The sequence below is a fragment of the Myotis yumanensis genome, unplaced genomic scaffold (assembly GCF_028538775.1).
Source record: "Myotis yumanensis isolate MYYU_CA2020_CCGP unplaced genomic scaffold, mMyoYum1.0.hap1 SCAF_9, whole genome shotgun sequence".
NCBI lineage: Eukaryota > Metazoa > Chordata > Mammalia > Chiroptera > Vespertilionidae > Myotis > Myotis yumanensis.
Genome location: NW_027223760.1, coordinates 60240495 through 60258253, shown reverse-complemented (window position 1 = coordinate 60258253; position 17759 = coordinate 60240495). Strand labels below are relative to the sequence as shown.

Genomic DNA, 17759 nt, shown 5'->3' with positions numbered 1-17759 from the left:
ATCCTTCATATCAGATATCTACATTACAATTCATAACAGTAGCAACATTACAGTTATGAAGTAGCAACGAAAATAATTTTATGGTTGGGTCACAACATGAGGAACTGTACTTAAAGGGCCAGAAGGTTGAGAACCACTGTGTAAGCCTTATTTATTGGAAGTTAACCATTAAGAGCCATTATAGCTGTCACAGTTCTGCCTATAACCTGGTTTTTAAAATGTTACCCTCAAACGTAAGCTAATACAATGTATAAAACATTTTATGAATTAGTAATGTTATTTCTAAATTTGTCATTCAGTAACATACTTCCATATTTATATATTAAAATTAATTTCAGGGGCAAACTAGGGAACTGTATTCGTTATCTGGGGCTTCTGTAAGAAAATACCACAAACTGGGTGGCTTAAAACAAGAGATAGTTATTCTCTCACAGTTCTCTCTTTTGGAGGCAGATGTCCAAAATCAAGGTCTCAGTGGGGCAGTGTTCCCACCAGAGGCTCTAGAGAAGCATCCTTTGCTTGACTCATCCTAGCCTTCTGGTAACGTCAATAGCCATTGGCTTGAAGCTGCATCTCTCCAATCTGCCTCTGTCCTCACACAGCCTTTCTTGTATCTCTCTGTCTTCTCCCCTTTTTATATGGTCATCAGTCATTGGCTTGAAGGCCCATAAGGTCCTAAAATCTAGGCATAGTATCACTTCATCTTTCCAAATAAAGCCACATTCAGATACCAAGGTTAGGACTTTTACAGCAATCATTTTTTTATTTGTTCTAAGAAACCATTATTCAAACTAAGAGACTTGTAGTCTCTGGATTCCTCCAACCCTCCCCTCCAATATCCTTAACCCACCAATCCCTACTGAATACTCTTACCTACCCAGCCTAGAATATCTAAACTCATCTTTTCATGAGTATACTCTCCTCTATGATTACCTGTGGGTAAAAGTAAATTAAGTGAAGTCATGAGGCTTAAGTTTTCTTGGAAGGAAATGACTAAGAGTAAGATAAGGCTGAGTGGAAGTTACAAAGGAAATAAGACTTAAGTTTTAGGTAATTACTAAAGCTGACAAAAAACAATAAGATTAGTAGACTGTTCTGAGAGACTGGTTGAGATATAAGTCCATGAATTTATAGGAACATTAGTTTGCATAGTAATTTTTTATTTCCTCCTTCAGCAACGATCTAGTCAAATATAGAAGCCCTTTTGTCATTTCATTATAAATGTGTTTTTTAACCCCTAGAGTGCCGGGGAGTGCGATCGCGCTCCTCCTGCAGTGTCACTATTAGATGCTAGTAGTTCACTCTTTATTGACAGATGGCACCTAAGTGCAGATTTCCTAAACTGCTGTAAAATCAGCAAAAATGCCTTGGCAATTTTAGCATAGTTCCTAGGATATTGGTTGGCACCCAAAGGGATAAAAAGCTATCTTATCTATAGTTAAAAGCTAATAGTTTTAACTATCATCTGTAAGTAGATGACCACATCAAGATCCAGACTTCTCAACTCAATTGTGAACCATAGGCAGCATCATTCAATATGACATAAACAGAACTTATCAACTCTTTCTAATCCATATAATTCTTCAGAAATAAAGAGGGGAAACAAAATCCAAAGGCATGAAGGAGGTAATGCCAATAAAGATGGTGACCTCCAAAAATTCACTCCTCTATGAAAATAATCAGAAAACGAAACAAAAACTATCAAAACCAACCCTTTCTGACTCTGGAAATTAAATAAGGTTTGCAATAACCCAGGGAGTGTTTTGTAAAGAAAAATGGCTGAATCTTGCTTGACTAAAACAGAATTCTTTGTGGTGTTTTAATTTGCTTAACTCCATTTTCTACTTCCCAGCAGCCTGGTAGCCACCAGAGAGAACAGAACAGAACGGAGTTCCTTCAAATTCTCATTCCCAAAGAATGATCATTATTTGATCTGTCTGGTGGTTCTTTGGAAGACCCCATGTAAAAGACTTGCATTTAACTTACTTGGAGGTAGCCCAATGTGAAAAGTCTTATTCAGGGTGGAGACAGGCATGTGTTTGTTAAAACCAGTTATAGGTAAATGTTTTAACTTCATGATGACAGAGGTAATGAATAATATTTAGGACACGCAATAAATAAACTAAAAGCCTGAAAGCAAAAGCTGGGAGATAAGGTATTCATAGGAGTATTGAAAAGTTCTGACATACTCCCTGGAATCTAGACAGCTACATACATGCTTAGGGCAATAAAGGCCCAAAATAGCCAAACTCTCACCTGTGCCTAACCTTTGAGGCTCTGCATAAGCAGAAAGTGAACTCTAAGGCAGAGTTGTCAACTGTCTGGCTGAGTGTTGAATGGTGCCCCAACATTCACACAGAGCCCCTCAGCAACGAAAATATTTATTGGTCTCAGGTATTTAAAGAAAAAATATTTGAAGGAATAATTACTTAAAAACTTCTGAAATTTGATGAAAAACACTACCTTACACATCCAAGAAGTTCAATCAACTCCAAGTAAATTAAATGCAAAGAGATTCACAGTGAGACACATAATAATAAAAATGTTTAAAGTAAAAAACAAAGAGAGAATCTAGAGATTCTCTAGAGAAGTGACATCACCTACAAGGGATTATGGACAACAGTAACTGCTGATTTTCATCATAGATCATGGAAGCCAGAAACCAGTGGGATAATATATTCAAAGAGATTGAAGAAAAAACCTGTCAACTAAGAATTCTATTTACAGCAAAACTATCTTTCAGAAATAAGAAATTAAGATATTCCCAGTTTAATAAAAACAAAAACACTTCCCACAGCAGATTGCATCTATAAGAAATACCAGGCTGAAATGAAAAGGTGATGGTAACTTAAATCCATATGAAGAAATAAAGGACACCAGGTAAGGTAGTATATAATTATGAAAGTCAGTATAAATGTATTTCTGATTAATAACTCATTTGGTCTATCTGGTTTAAAACACAACTGCACAAAGCAATAATTTTAAACCTATGTTGATGGGTACACAATATACAAAGATGTAACTGGTGAAAGTAACAGCAGATGGAAAGGCAGAGCTATATAGGAGAAAAATTTGTGTATACTATTGAAATAAAATTGGTATTAATCCAGACTACGTTGTTATAAAGTGTAAATTATAACCCCAAAGCAGGCAACCACTAAGAAAATAACTAAAGGTGGAGCTATTATTCTGGATAATTGAGTCAATTCTCTGGATGGTAAGAAAACAAAAACTAATAAAAAAATCACCAATAATCTTAATTCAACTCTCTTTTCATCTACTTAGATACTGAAAAACAAAAAAGGGCCACAAAAAACTGGAATTCATCTTGTAAAATAAAATATAAGCAAATGAAGTAAATTCCAGATCATGTAATTATGCTGATGGAGTTGACAAAAGGTAGAAATATGAGTTAAAAAATTTTAAACATCTTTCATATAACTGCTGAAGTGAATTCTATTTAATTTACATTATTTCCAATATGATAGCTAATTATCACTAAAATTTTCATGTAAGCACTGAAAAAATAAGTAGAATATACAAGTCCAAAAAGAAACCAACTAACCTGTATGGGTTCTTCTATGTCTCTGAAGCTCATCACTCCTTGTGAATCTTTTACCACAAAACATCCAGTTGCACACAAAAGGCCTTTCTCCAGTATGCCAGCGAAGATGTGCTCGTAAGTGAGATGTTTTGCCATAAACTTTTCCACATCCTTCAATATGACAGATGTGCTGTTTCTTTTTTCCGGGTTCATTACTGCCTCTAACAGAAACAAAAACCAAACATAATTACACTCCCAAATACCAAGCTTATAATTATGGGAAAGTAAAAGGGAATCAAAGTAATTAAATGATGCTCTTCTGCTCTAGCCTGTTTGGCTCAGCAGATAGAGCATCAGCTTGTGGACTGAAGGGTCCCAGGTTCAATTCTGATCAAGGGCATGTAACTCGGTTGCAGGTTCTATCCCCAGGGAACTCCGTTCTCCCACCCAATCCCAACTCCTGAGACTGCCTTGGATAGGGCAAGATGAAAACACTGGGGTTTAGATGGCCCTTGACCCAACTCACCTGTAGTTCATAAATCAGAGGTCCCAGGCCATGAGAGGCAAGCCAAGAAAACCTGAGTTACTGATGCCCCCCTGCCAACAAGCACTCAGCTCCTAGAGCAAGGATGCCACTGAGAGAAAGGTGCCACTCACTGTCTCAACCCCCACTATGACACAAAGATTTTGGCTAGAGGGAAAGCATACCATAAAAAGAGAGCTCCAAATACCCCTACCCCTGCCCCAAATTGACTTTGAGAAGTTCTTAAAAGCAGTGGAGATTACTGCAAAAGGCAACTGAGAACAGACTAATAAATTCATTGGAGAAATAGGATAAACTGTAGGCTGGCTTAGGTTGTTAGACAGAAACCAGAAAAAAAGATAGCTGGGAGGAGCCCTCCAGAGTCAGAATAAATCTCAAACACAGACCTAGTGAGTGACCTAGCACTCAAAGGAATCTGATTGGATTAGACCAGCCGTGGGCAAACTACGGCCCCGGGCCAGATCCTGCTGTTTGAAATGAATAAAACTAAAAAAAAAAAAAAAAAAAAAAGACCGTACCCTTTTATGTAATGATGTTTACTTTGAATTTATATTAGTTCACACAAACACTCCATCCATGCTTTTGTTCCGGCCCTCTGGTCCAATTTAAGAACCCATTGTGGCCCTCCAGTCAAAAAGTTTGCCCACCCTTGGATTAGACTGTGGAGAAATACATGCTCCAGGGCATTGTTGAATACAACAGAGCAATCAACTGGCAATTAGTTGAACTTAAAAGCTGGGGGTGGTCAGGGAAAAGAGACAATCAAAAGATCCCTGCCAAAACTACTGTCACCCCAGAGTCACCATCAGAATACTCAAGTCTGGATCCACTGAGGAGGGTCTCTAAAATAGCTGTCGCCAACTGGCTGTCCCTGAGGTCCGAAAGGTTGGCGAACACTGCTCTAAAAGAATCCAGCCAGTCCCTAAATAAATAAGCAAACAACAATAACGAGCTGGGGGAGGGGAAGGGCAGGGGCAGTAAGAGTTGCTACAATATATTACCTAAACTATCTAGTTCCCAACAAAAAATCATGAGATATGCCAAAAACAAAAAACACAAAACAAGAAAGTATGACCCATATACACAGAAACAAACAAAAAAATAGAGAAACTTCCTGTGAGAGCAATCAGATTTAACAAAACTTCAAAGTAGCAATTATAAATATGTTGAAAGAATTAAAGGACACCATGATTAAAGAAGCATAATGACAATGTCACATCAAATAGAGAATATTGATAAACAAAAATGATTCAAGAAAAATCAATTAGAAATTCTAGAGATGAAAATTACAACTGAAATGAAAAATTCACTAGAGGTACTTAAGAGAAGGAAGAAATTGAGAAGTAGAACATAGATCAACAGAGATTATGCAATCCAAAAACAGACAAAAAAAAGAACAAAGAAAAATTAGCAGTGTCACAGAAATCTGGGACACCAACATACAGTAGGGGTGGGCAGAACAGGGGTGGACAAGGAGGACAGAAGGGGGCAGGAAAGAGGAGAGGAGAGAGTAGAGTAGAAAAAAATATTTAAAGAAATAATGGCTAAAAAGTTAGTGAAAAACATTAATCTACATATGCAGGAAGCTCAACAAACTCCAAGTATGATAAATGCAGAGATCTACAAATAAGATACTTTATACCAAAATCTTGAAACCCAACCATAAGGACAAAAATCTTGAAAGCAGCAACAGAAAAATGACTCATCATTTACAAGGGAACCCCACTAAGATTAAAGGCTGATTTCTCAACAGAAACAAGTTTAGACAGCAGTAGGAAAACATATTCAGAGTGCTCCAAGAAGAAAACTCAAACAAGAATCTTATATCCAGCAAAGCTATCTTTCAAAAATAAAGGTGAAATAAAGATATTCCCAGATAAACAAAAACTGACAGAATTTGCAAGTTAGCAGACCTGCTGTGCAAAAAATACTAAAGAAAGTTGTTCAAGCTGAAGGCAAATGATCTCCAAAAGTAATTCTATTGCACACAAAGAAAAGAGCACCAGCAATGGTAATTATGTGATTATAGAGGACAGTATAACTGCATATTTCTTCTTACCTAATTTAAAAAGCAATCTACTTATATAAAAACCCTGGGTGTAACATCACATCCAGAAGCTTGACCAACCGGAAGGAAGTCAGTCCTGCAGGGGTCGTCTTGGAAATGGCTGCGCCCTCCCCCAGCTGTTTCCCGGAGGGTGAGGTTTCAGGCAGGAACCCGCCATTGGAGCGGAGCGTGAAAGTACTGAGTTCTGGGTTGCCTTGCAAAGGGCTGCACCCTCCCTGAGCTGTTTCCCCGCAAAGCCTGAGGGAAGAACCCACCCTCGGAGCGCCAGGAGTGTGCAGCAGCAGTCAGTCCTGGGTTGCTGAGGTGGAGGCCAGAACTCTGGGTCTGGCCCAACAGGGGGCATGGCCGCCTTCAAACCAGACCCTGACAGTAGGGAGGAGGCAGCCCCATTCCTCACAGAATCTGCTGTTGGACAGCTTGCTGTCAGGGGCCTGCCAGCCAGGAACCCCATATTCACCTGCACCCCGGACCCTGACAGGAGGAAGGAGGGAGCCCCATTCCTCACGGAATCAACAGGTGGCCAGCTTGCTGTCAGGGGCCTGCCAGCTAGGAATCCTATTCACCTGCATATCTGTATAAAGTTCTAATACATTATATTAGAGGTTGTGGTGGTACTGTTTTACCCACAGCGTCTACAGGAATTGCTGCAAATTTACTTCTTGGTGGAAGCACCTTTCATTCCCAATATAAATTACCCATTCCATTAAATGAAACTTCAATTTCTAGACTCAATATAAAGAGTGAAGTTGCTAAAACTATTAAAAAGGCCCAACTTCTCATTACTGATGAGTGCACCATGGCATCCAGTCATGCTATAAACGCCATAGACAGATTACTCAGAGAAATTATGAGTCTCAATGTTGTATTTGGTGGGAAAGTTCTCCTTCTTGGAGGGGATTTTTGACAATGTCTCAGTATTGTACCACATGCTATGTGATCAGCCATAGTACAAATGAGTTTAAAGTACTGCAATGTTTGGGGATGTTTCAGAAAGCTGTCTCTTACAATAAATATGAGATCAGAGGATTCTGCTTATAGTGGATGGTTAGTAAAACTTGGAGATGGCAAACTTGATAGCAGTTTTCATTTAGGAATGGATATTATTGAAATCCCCTGTGAAATGATTTATAATGGATTTATTACCTTTGGAAATACTATATCTATAGATAATATTAAAAATATATCTAAACGTGCAATTCTTTGTCCAAAAAATGAGCATGTTCAAAAATTAAATGAAGAAATTTTGGATATACTCGATGGAGATTTCACACATATTTGAGTGATGATTCCATTCATTCCACAGATGATGCTGAAAAGGAAAATTTTCCCATCGAATTCCTTAATAGTATTATTCCTTCAGGAATGCCATGTCATAAATTAAAATTGAAAGTGCGTGCAATCATCATGCTATTGAGAAATCTCAATAGTAAATGGGGTCTTTGTGATGGTACCAGATTTAGTATCAAAAGATTATGACCTAACATTATCGAAGCTGAAGTATTAACAGGATCTGCAGAGGGAGAGGTTGTTCTGATTCCAAGAATTAATTTGTCCCCATCTGACACTGGCCTCCCATTTAAAATGACTCGATGACGGTTTCCCGTGATGCCAGCATTTGTGATGACTATTAATAAATCACAAGGACAAACTTTAGACAGAGTAGGCATATTCCCACCTGAACCCGTTTTCGCACATGGTCAGTTATATGTTGCTTTCTCTCAAGTTTGAAGAGTGTGTGACCTTACAGTTAAAAGTTCTAAATACTTCATCACAAAGGAAATTAGTCAAGCACTGAAAGTGTTTTCACTCTTAATGTGGTGTACAGGGAGATATTAGAATAAGTTTAATCACTTTATCAGTCATTGTTTGCATCACTGTTGTTTTTATATCATGTTTTTGTTGTTTTCTATCATGTTTTTGTGGTTTTTATAACATGCCTCTGTTGTTGTTATATCCTTTTGTTACTGTTTATTTATTAATAAATTTATATATTATTTTCATATACATTTTACTAATTTCCTTTCATCTCTCACACTTCTATTAAAGAGAAAGGGCAAATAGCAATATTAAAATATCTCCGCTAATTAATTCTCTTTTAATGTGCATGAATTTCGTGCACCGGGCTACTAGTTTTATAAATAATATGTATAAAATGTATTATCAAACCTACAACATTACAGAAATGCAATACATGTAATATATTTGCCAAAAAAAAACACACACAAAGAAACAAACAAAGAAAAAACAGCACAAAGGAGATGGATGAGAGCAAAGCTGTACTGGGCTAAGGAAATGACCCCAGATGGAAACTCAAGTTCACAGAAACAAATACAGGGAATTAGAAGAATACAGTTAACATAGCAAAACCTATACATACTTGCTTGTGTTCTCTCCACTTCTTTAAATGAAGTAAAGTTATATAAAATAATAATTATAACAATATATTGTTGGGTTTGTAGCATTTATACAATGTGTAAGAATAATACCACAAAAAGAAGCAAAAGGAGCCCTAACCGGTTTGGCTCAGTAGATAGAATGTCGGCCTGTGGACTGAAAGGTCCCAGGTTCGATTCCGGTCAAGGGCATGTATCTTGGTTGCGGGCACATCCCCAGTAGGGAGTGTGTGCAGGAGGCAGCTGATCGATGTTTCTCTCTTATCGATGTTTCTAACTCTCTATCCCTCTCCCTTCCTCTCTGTAAAACATCAATAAAATATATTTTAAAAAAATAAAAATAAAAACTTTTGTGCTTCAAAGGACAATATCAAGGAAGTTAAAGGACAACTCACAGACTGGGAGAAAATGTTTACAAATCATGTATTTGATAAGGGATTTGTATCTAGAATATATAAAGAACCATTACAAAATAATAATAAAAAGAAATAAAATGAACAAAAGATAATAGATATTTCTCCAAATATACAATACACAAATTGCCTCCAAGCACATGAAAACATACCTATGTCATTAGTCATCAGGGAAATAAAAATCAAAAGCACACTGAAATACCACGTCACACCCACTAGGTTGGCTATAATAAAAAAGTCAGATTATAACAAGTGTTGGCAATAATGTAGAGAAATCAAAACCCTCATCTAGTGCTGGTGGGAACATAAAATGATTCAGCCACGTTGGAAAACATTCTGACAGTTCTTCAAATGGTTAGACTAGAGTCACCATATGAACCAGTAATTCCATTCCTAGGCATATACCTAAGAGAAATGAAAACATATATCTACACAAAAAGTTGTATAAGAATGTTTACAGCAAAAAAAAAGGAAGGAAGGAAGGAAGGAAGGAAGGAAGGAAGGAAGGAAGGAAGGATGGAAGGAAGGAAGGTAGGTTGGTTCATAGCAGCAGAATAGCCTATGGGTGGAAAATGCCAAATGTCCATCAACTGATGAATGGATGAGTAAAAAATTGTATATATAGTACATACAATTAAATACTATTTGTTCGTTAAAGAGATTAAAGTGCTAATGCATGCTTTAATACAAAAAACATTAGGCTAAGTGAATAAAACCAGTTACAAAAGACCATATATTATGTGATACATTATACGAATGTTCAGAATAAGCAAATCTATAAAGCTATAGTGGTCGCCTAGAGCTGGGAAGGGTGGGAATGAGGGGGGTAATGGCTAAAGAATACTGTGTTTCTTTAGGGGGTGACAAAAATGTGCTAAAATTAATTGTGGTGATGGATGTACTACATCCATCTATGAGAATATTAAAAACTATTGAAATGTATACTTTAAACGACTGAATTGTATGGCATGTAAGTTTTATGTCAATAAAGTTATTTGAAGTTTTTACACGATAAATGAAAAAATCAAACAATTGCAAAAAAATGTAAGGTACAAGGTGCAGAACTATTCCTAGAACAGCTCAATTTAATCCCCTTCATACCAACACTATATCTCAACTCTGGACTACAAAGCTAGTGCTGTTCTAATGATCAAAGTACCCAACCAATGGCATGGCTTTAACTATTATATGCCTGCCAGAGAGGCAGAGTTGGAAATAGAGCATTTACCTTCCTTCTCCTTCCCTACAATTCGGACAGGAACAGGCAACTCTTCGAAGCCTCTTGCCAGGCTGTACCTCTTGATCAGAAGCTTGCTGGCCTTGCTGCAAATGCACTTGTGTGAGTTGGTCAGGACTAACAGCACCTATCGTTGCATTAGCAATTCCTCCAACTGCTACAGTTACAGGAGCTATTGTAGCTTGTTGGACTTTTACGCCATCTTGTCCTTGCTGCTGACCTAAAAGTGGGGAGGAAAAGAGTATTATGTTTTCTACTCGAGAAAGGAAAACAATAATTTCAATGTAAACATTATAAAACTACCATATTTTTTTCTAATAGGTACAAACAGCAAAGGGGTTAATGGTTTATACTCTGCCAATGCTCCTATAATAGAATATTTTTACTTCAGGCTGCCTCTATAGCTGGTTGGTGGGACTATATACATAAATCATCTAACCCTCTTGTGGCTTAATTTCTCCATCTGTAAAATGAAGATAATAATACTTGCCACCTACCTACCTCACTGAAGTGCTGTGAGGATTCATGAGACATTATTTGAAAAGCACTTTGAGATCCTCAGATGAAAGATGCTATATAAATACAAAGCATTATCATTACCATTTCCACAGTAAGCAACATATCTCATTCACTCCAAGAAAATGAATGAAAAGTAACTTGACATTTTCTCATTCCTAAATACTTCAAATTAAGCAAATATCTCTTTATTGAAGTATTTTTAAATTATGCACATTGAGTTAAATAGTTTTTTCTTAATGTAAAAACACCTATGTTTAATACATACTATTACTATAATCATAAAACAGACTTTTAGGACATTGACTTTGTCCACTCATTTTCTATAGCTTAGACTTCACCTCTCAGGTTAGCACATATACCAATTTGGCTTCTTCACTTAGGGAAAAATATAAATAATACATACTTTGACAAAAAAAAAAGCTATTTACATGGCTTAAATTGATCCTTATGTGCATGTGAGTATGCTTTATAATTTTCCTTTCTTTCAACACAGTCTACTTTCTCCCCATCTGGTGTGGGAATATAAAGTATATAAATGGAAGAAAACACCTATTTATAAAGGAATGCTTCCTCAGAGAGTTGATGAGGATTAAAAAGTTAATTTTTACAAATCCCTTATCACAGTGCCCAGCACAGAATTGTTCATTACATATTAGCTACTGTTACTACTGAATAAAATATGGTAGCAGAACTAAACATGTGCCTACTGGGTATAAAATAAAAGGGATTATTTTAAAGCTGCATACGTAGTATTTTAACCAAGTTTTGGATTGGGACTATTGGCTATCTGGGTGTGCATGGGGTGGGGGGTGAGGGAAAGAAATTTAGATAATCCCATATCACACACAAAAGTAAAATGCAAACAGGTTTGTATAAAAAATAAAACACGTCAAATCCCAAAATCCTAAATGTAAAAAAACTAAAACAAACCAGAACAAAAAATATTAGAAGAAAATACAGAAGAACCACAGGGTCTTTTAAACAAAACCCCAAAACAAAAAACAAAAGGAAATAATGAAAAACTTGAGCATTATCAGAATTTTACATTTCTTAAAAGTATACAATTCTACCTATCAATCTTTAGATCAAAATCTGTGGAGTAATCTTTATTTTTGTTTCTTATCTGTCTCTCATGCTCTGCTGACTGCTCCTTCAAAATAGATCTAGGATCCAAGCATTTCTCCACCACTTCCAAGATACTGTTTTCTCTTACTTGATTACTACAACAGTTTCTTAACTGGTCTCCTTGCCACCACTGCCCTCCTTCCTCTATAAATTTATTCTTTAAAAACATTTTTTTTTTATTTATTGATTTGAGAGAGAGGAATAGAGAATGGGAAGAAGGGAGAAAGGGAGGAAGGAGGGGGACAGAGAAAAGAGAAGGGGAGAGGGAGAGGAAGAGGGAGAGGGAGAGGGAGAGAGACACACACTTGACCTGCTGTCCTACTCATTCATGCATTCATTGGTTGATTCTTGTATGTGCCCTGACTGGGGATCAAACTCACAACCTTGGTATATTGGGATGACATTTCAACCAACTGAGCTACCTGGCCAGGACTGTAAGTTCATTCTTAACACAGTTCCCAGAAGACTTGTTCTAAAATGTAAGACATATCATGTCAGCTCTCTGCTTAAAACCCAACAGGTTCAAAATGTGTGTGTGTGTGTGTGTGTGCGCGCGCGTGTGTTTTTACACATAGCCTAGGAAATAAGGTCATCTACTAGAAATGATCAGGAAAAACAGAAACTGTTGATTTCTGTAATAAAAACCTGCCATCAAGGGCTGGAGAGACTTCTTACTGTTAATCACAATTCTTAACTGAGCCTATTTAGGTTTACTTATTTCCTTTACAGACTAAATTCAGAGTCTGTCTAAACCAGTGGTTCTCAACCTTCGTAATGCCGCGACCCTTTAATACAGTTCCTCATGTTGTGGTGACCCCCAACCACAAAATTATTTTTGTTGCTACTTCACAACTGTAATTTTGCTACTGTTATGAATCGTAATGTAAATATCTGATATGCAGGATGAATTTAAGTGATCCCTGTGAAAGGGTCGTTTGACCCCCAAAGGAGTTGCAACCCACAGGTTGAGAACCACTGGTCTAAACAAATGTCTAAGGATCTCTGAAGATATATACAGGAAAGAATATGTCTCTACATTGCCAATAAACACAGTATGCAGTAGACTTTGGTTTGCTTTATAATCTGACTTAAAACAAACAAGGAAGCTGTATATTCCTAAACAACCTATATAATAAAAGGCTAATATGCAAATTGATCGAATGGCAGAACGACTGGTTGCTATGACGCACACTGACCACCAGGGAGCAGACCCTCAATGCAGGAGCTGCCGCCTGGTGGTCAGTACACTCCCACAGGGAGAAGCCAGAAGCAGGGCTCACAGATGGCGAGTGCAGTGGTGGTGGCGGGAGCCTCTCCTGCCTTCGTGGCAGGTGGACATCCCCCAAGGGGGGCACTGGCTGGGCTGAGGGACCCCTCCCAGTGCATGAAATTTCATGCACCGGGCCTCTAGTAAAACGATAACCAGGTATATCTACGGCTAAGGAAATGGGGAGAAAAAATGGGAAGTGATGGTTAATCTGTCATAATAAGACTATGAAAAAGTCCTAAAATTAGATCATAGTGATAGTTGTACAACTCTGTCAATATAGTAAAGGCCACTGTAAACTTTAAAAATGGCTGTATTGTATGATATATGAATCATACCCCAAATAAAGCTTTTTTTTTAAAGGTAACTATAAAAAAATTTCTACTTTTGTTGGTTCTAAATCTCAACTAATGGTTCTCAATAAGGTAATTTTGTCTTCCAGGGGATATTTGGCAATGTCTTAAAATATTTTTGATCATCACAACTTGGGAAACTACTACTGTTATTTAGTAGGCAGAGAGTAGGGATGCTGCAACACATCAACAATGCACAAAACAGGCCCTCAAAATAAAGACTTATCTGGCCTAAAATGTCAACATTAAAAAGCCCTGCTTAAGATGAATTTCCAAATAACTAATGATCATGGCTCTCATTTATTCACATAATTATAAATAACCTTAATTAATTTTGAAGTATATGAAAACTTCTATGGTACATTTATATACCTATAAAAACTATAAACTACGTGACTGTGAATTAACACCTTTACAAACATAGTAATATAAATCTGGACCTAAGATTTGACAGTATGTCAGACATGACTTGCACAGTGTAATACAGTGGTAGTAAAAAGAATATCACAAGTTTGGAAATTATGTTTATTAATTATAAAATATTTCTTTAGCATAGTCAAAAAATGTAACTATGTGTTTTTCTACAGAACCATAAACTGAAAATATTTATAATAATAATAAAAGTGTAATATGCTAATTAGACCAGACGCCCTTCCAGACGAAGCCAGGGCTGCGAGGGAAGCCTGGGTCCCCGGTGCCGAGGGAAGCCAGTGCCGGCAGCTGGGGAAAGGAAGGCCTACTCTTGCACGAATTTCGTGCATCATGCCTCTAGTTAAGACATAACTGAATGCTCTCTGTACTTTTTAAAAAGTATATTTTTTTTAATTTCAGAGAGGAAGAAAGAGATAGAAACATCAATGGTGAGAGAATCATTGACCAGCTGCTTCCTGCACGACCCCCACTGGGGATCAAGCCTGCAACTCAGGCATGTGCGCTGACTGGGAGTGGAACCATAACCTGGTTCATAGGTCGATGCTTAACCACTGAGCAACACCGGCTGGGCTCTCTGCACTTCTTAAACGACGGTGACCATATTAGCCAATGACTGCCAGAACTATTTACATAGCATGGGTCATGTTAATTTGTAAACCAATATTGAGTTACTGAGTAGGCACAACAGACAGTTTAGCAATCTACAGATTAAACAGAGCTTTGGGGTCAGGCAGATCTGTCTTTGCATTCTAATTCTCTCTGCAGTTTCTTTGAGGACCTGAAAGTGATGAGAACTAGCTGAGATAACATATGTATGTAACACAGCACAATATCTCGAATATGACAAAAACTCAAGAGGAACGTTAACTCCAATACAAAGAAATTGCATAATTTATTAAGTATAAATACTTAATAAGAGCCATTCAGATTTCTACAAGTCTTAGTTCTCTAGATGAGAATCTAGTGTACAAGTGAAATGTATTCATTCAAAAAACATTTCCTGAGTACCTGCTATGTAAGTTTGCTCAAAATCCACTTCATTGATATGGTTTGAAATGGCTGTAATTTAATTTGGAGATTTTTCTATCCATCGATCTACCTATAATGCTTTTTTTAAAAAGTAGTGAAATCATCACAGGGATTAGTTTTCCAAAAGTGTTACACCAAGATTTGAGGACATCGCTAAAAAACAGCATGTAAAACTGTTTCTGACAAGAAAGAACATTAAATAGATTAAAATAGTCACTGCAAAAATAATGTTTCCCTAAAGAATTTTATATGTAGAATTGTAACACAGTTTAAGATGCTCTTCTTGAGAAAATCCAATGACATTTTTTAATGTTCAATATAGAATAAGAAAAGTGAATAGTAAGCATAATCATTATTTATCTAGAACTATAATTTTTAAGACACTACTAGAAGGCAGCAATATTCTAGTTATTAGAATAAACTCGACAGTACTGGATACAGCTTCCATCCTAAGAAAACTCATAATGACCACCATCAGGCACCATGTTAGGCCCTTTCACAGACTTCACACAATAACCTGCTGACCTACCTCCTAATGCTCTGATCCCATGTTCACCAATTTATTTTGATTATTTCGTTTGTCAAATACTTTGATACCAGAAACAGAAGACTAAGAGCATTCCAGTAATTGGAAAGATTTATGTCTTAGCTTATATTAAAAATAAAAAAACAACAAAAAAGTATTCAGCCTCTTGTGAATAATGATTTTATAAATCAATTTGTCTACAATTTGAACTTGAAAACCAGTTGCTAAATTTTTAAAGCTAGAAACTAAATCATAGATCTATTTTGACCCTATCAAAGAACACTTTGGAGAAGCCTAATCTAACACAAGAAAACTACCTAACCATGTTAAATACAAATATTATACATACACACTTCAATAATGCAATAAAAATAATTTAATTTAAAAACAGGCCGACAACTTTCAAAGTTTATTTAAAAAAATAGTTTGCAAATTATGCAAAAACATACAAAACATGCATTGAGTCATTACAATTAAATGTGCCTGTATAAAAACTCTGAAAACATAGTGGTAGAAACTCCCAAATCAATGTCCCAGATATTGGCAATACCTTAGTGTCATGGGAAAGTTAACAGACCTCCATAAATGCTTAGTTTAAAAAATATGTATGACACTGCCTCTTATAAATATTTAAGTGTGTCTGAATCATCTTTTTCTAGAGCCCATGTTCCACAAACAATCTTGTTAATTTTCTTAACTTGCACCAGTATTATTCCTACAATCTTATCATTGAAATAATGATAGAAATATCTGATGTTAGTTTGTAATAAAAGTTCCTATTTTCCTCCAAAATTATTGGGTTATAGAATATTACTTGGCAATTCTCAGAATTACAAATTCACTGGCACATAAATAAAAGGACTCAATTTGTATATATTCTTCCTCCTCCTAATTTAGGAGGTTGACACACAAATAATCCAATGTATAAAGCTGCTCCAGTTTATGTATTCAGTACAATTTACTACAATAAGCATTTATTGAGTGCCTCCCATGGGTTAGGAATACGCGTGAGTAAGGCAGGAATTGGGGAGAAAAGCTTAGTCAAAACAAAGGCATACACTCCTCTCTGACTTCCAGTCATTTCTATTAACTATGGCCTTTATCCAGATTAAGGGTCACCCTTCTCAATTCTTTGTTCATATAGGGAAAAGTTTGTGTTGTAGAAATCCTCCCCAGTAGGCAAACAACAGACCCCAGAAGAATCAGAGTACTTCCTTGAAACAGAATTGCAATAAAACAAACAAATAAAAAAACACCTTCTAATTTTCCCAGGTTCCATTCATTCTTTAATGAAGCATACTCATTTAAAAGGGTGGTTAAAAAAAAAAAAAATCAAAGGACTTTTAATATGTAGTTTTTTAAAATCTAAAGCTTAATCCAGTTATTTAGAGGTAAACGGAGTCACCATAGGTAGGCCTCAACTGATATGGCCTCTATCACAAACTTTATCCTACTTTAGGCTCTCTCGCTTCTTGAAAACAAAAAAAAAAGTATTAAAGTTTTAATAACTTGAAATGTCTACAACTGGAAATCTATGAAGGTTTTGAGGAAGGGAAAAGTGCATAATCAAATCTGAGTTTTAGAAAAACTCTGGAATGTCAAGTATGTGACAGAAAAGCTAGAAGCAGAGAAGTCAATCAAGAAGCTATTTGACCTTCTAGATCAGTGGTTCTCAACCTTGGCTGCACATTAGAATCACCTGGGAATGAGGCCCAGCAATCAGGATTTTAAAAAGATTCCCAGGTGATTCTAATGTGCAGCCAAGGTTGAGAACCACTGTTCTAGATGAGGTGCAGAAAAATAATACTGACAATAGAAAGGAAAATCTGGATATAAGAATAATAATCTCTATATATAAAAAGCCAGTATCTGTGATGACCAGGACGACCAAACGACCGGTCACCATGAGGTGGCATTGACCTCTCGGTGCCTCTCCGCCCCAGCTTGTGAGCAGGGCGGGGCGGGGCTGGGGTCAGATGAGTGGGCTGAACAGCTGACCTCTTGGTCACTGCCCCCAGGTTATGAAGGATCAGCAATAGTGAACAGGGTAATCGGGGTGGGTGGTGGGAGGACCTGGCTGGCTGTCAGGCTGTTGGGATCAACAGCTCATCCCTGGCTGCTCGGGGGCTCAGACCTGCGGAAAAGCAGGCACCGGTGACTTCACCTCCATGCGTGTGTGCCAGGCCAGCCGCTCATGGAACTTGCTGCCCGCTCGGGGCTGCTCATGCCAGGGCGGGTAGGTTTCGGGCGCGCCCCGCAGCTTCAGCAGCTTCCGTCAGCATCTCAAGCCCTAGCAGTGGTGGGGGCAG

The 17759-nt window shown here is 37.2% G+C and overlaps 1 protein-coding gene across 2 annotated transcripts in view; it reads right to left on the bottom strand.

The window, feature by feature from the left end:
• Positions 1–17759, bottom strand: part of SP4 (Sp4 transcription factor) — a 54699-nt gene that overhangs the window by 7900 nt on the left and 29040 nt on the right. The window contains exons 4-5 of one of the 2 annotated variants that reach the window (XM_070424413.1): positions 10191–10419; positions 3566–3765 (exon numbers count right to left, since the gene is read on the bottom strand). In XM_070424413.1, coding sequence (XP_070280514.1) covers positions 3566–3765; positions 10191–10419 — 429 coding nt within the window. The remainder of the gene's footprint in view (positions 1–3565; positions 3766–10190; positions 10420–17759) is intronic. The other variant, XM_070424414.1, reaches the window with a different exon arrangement.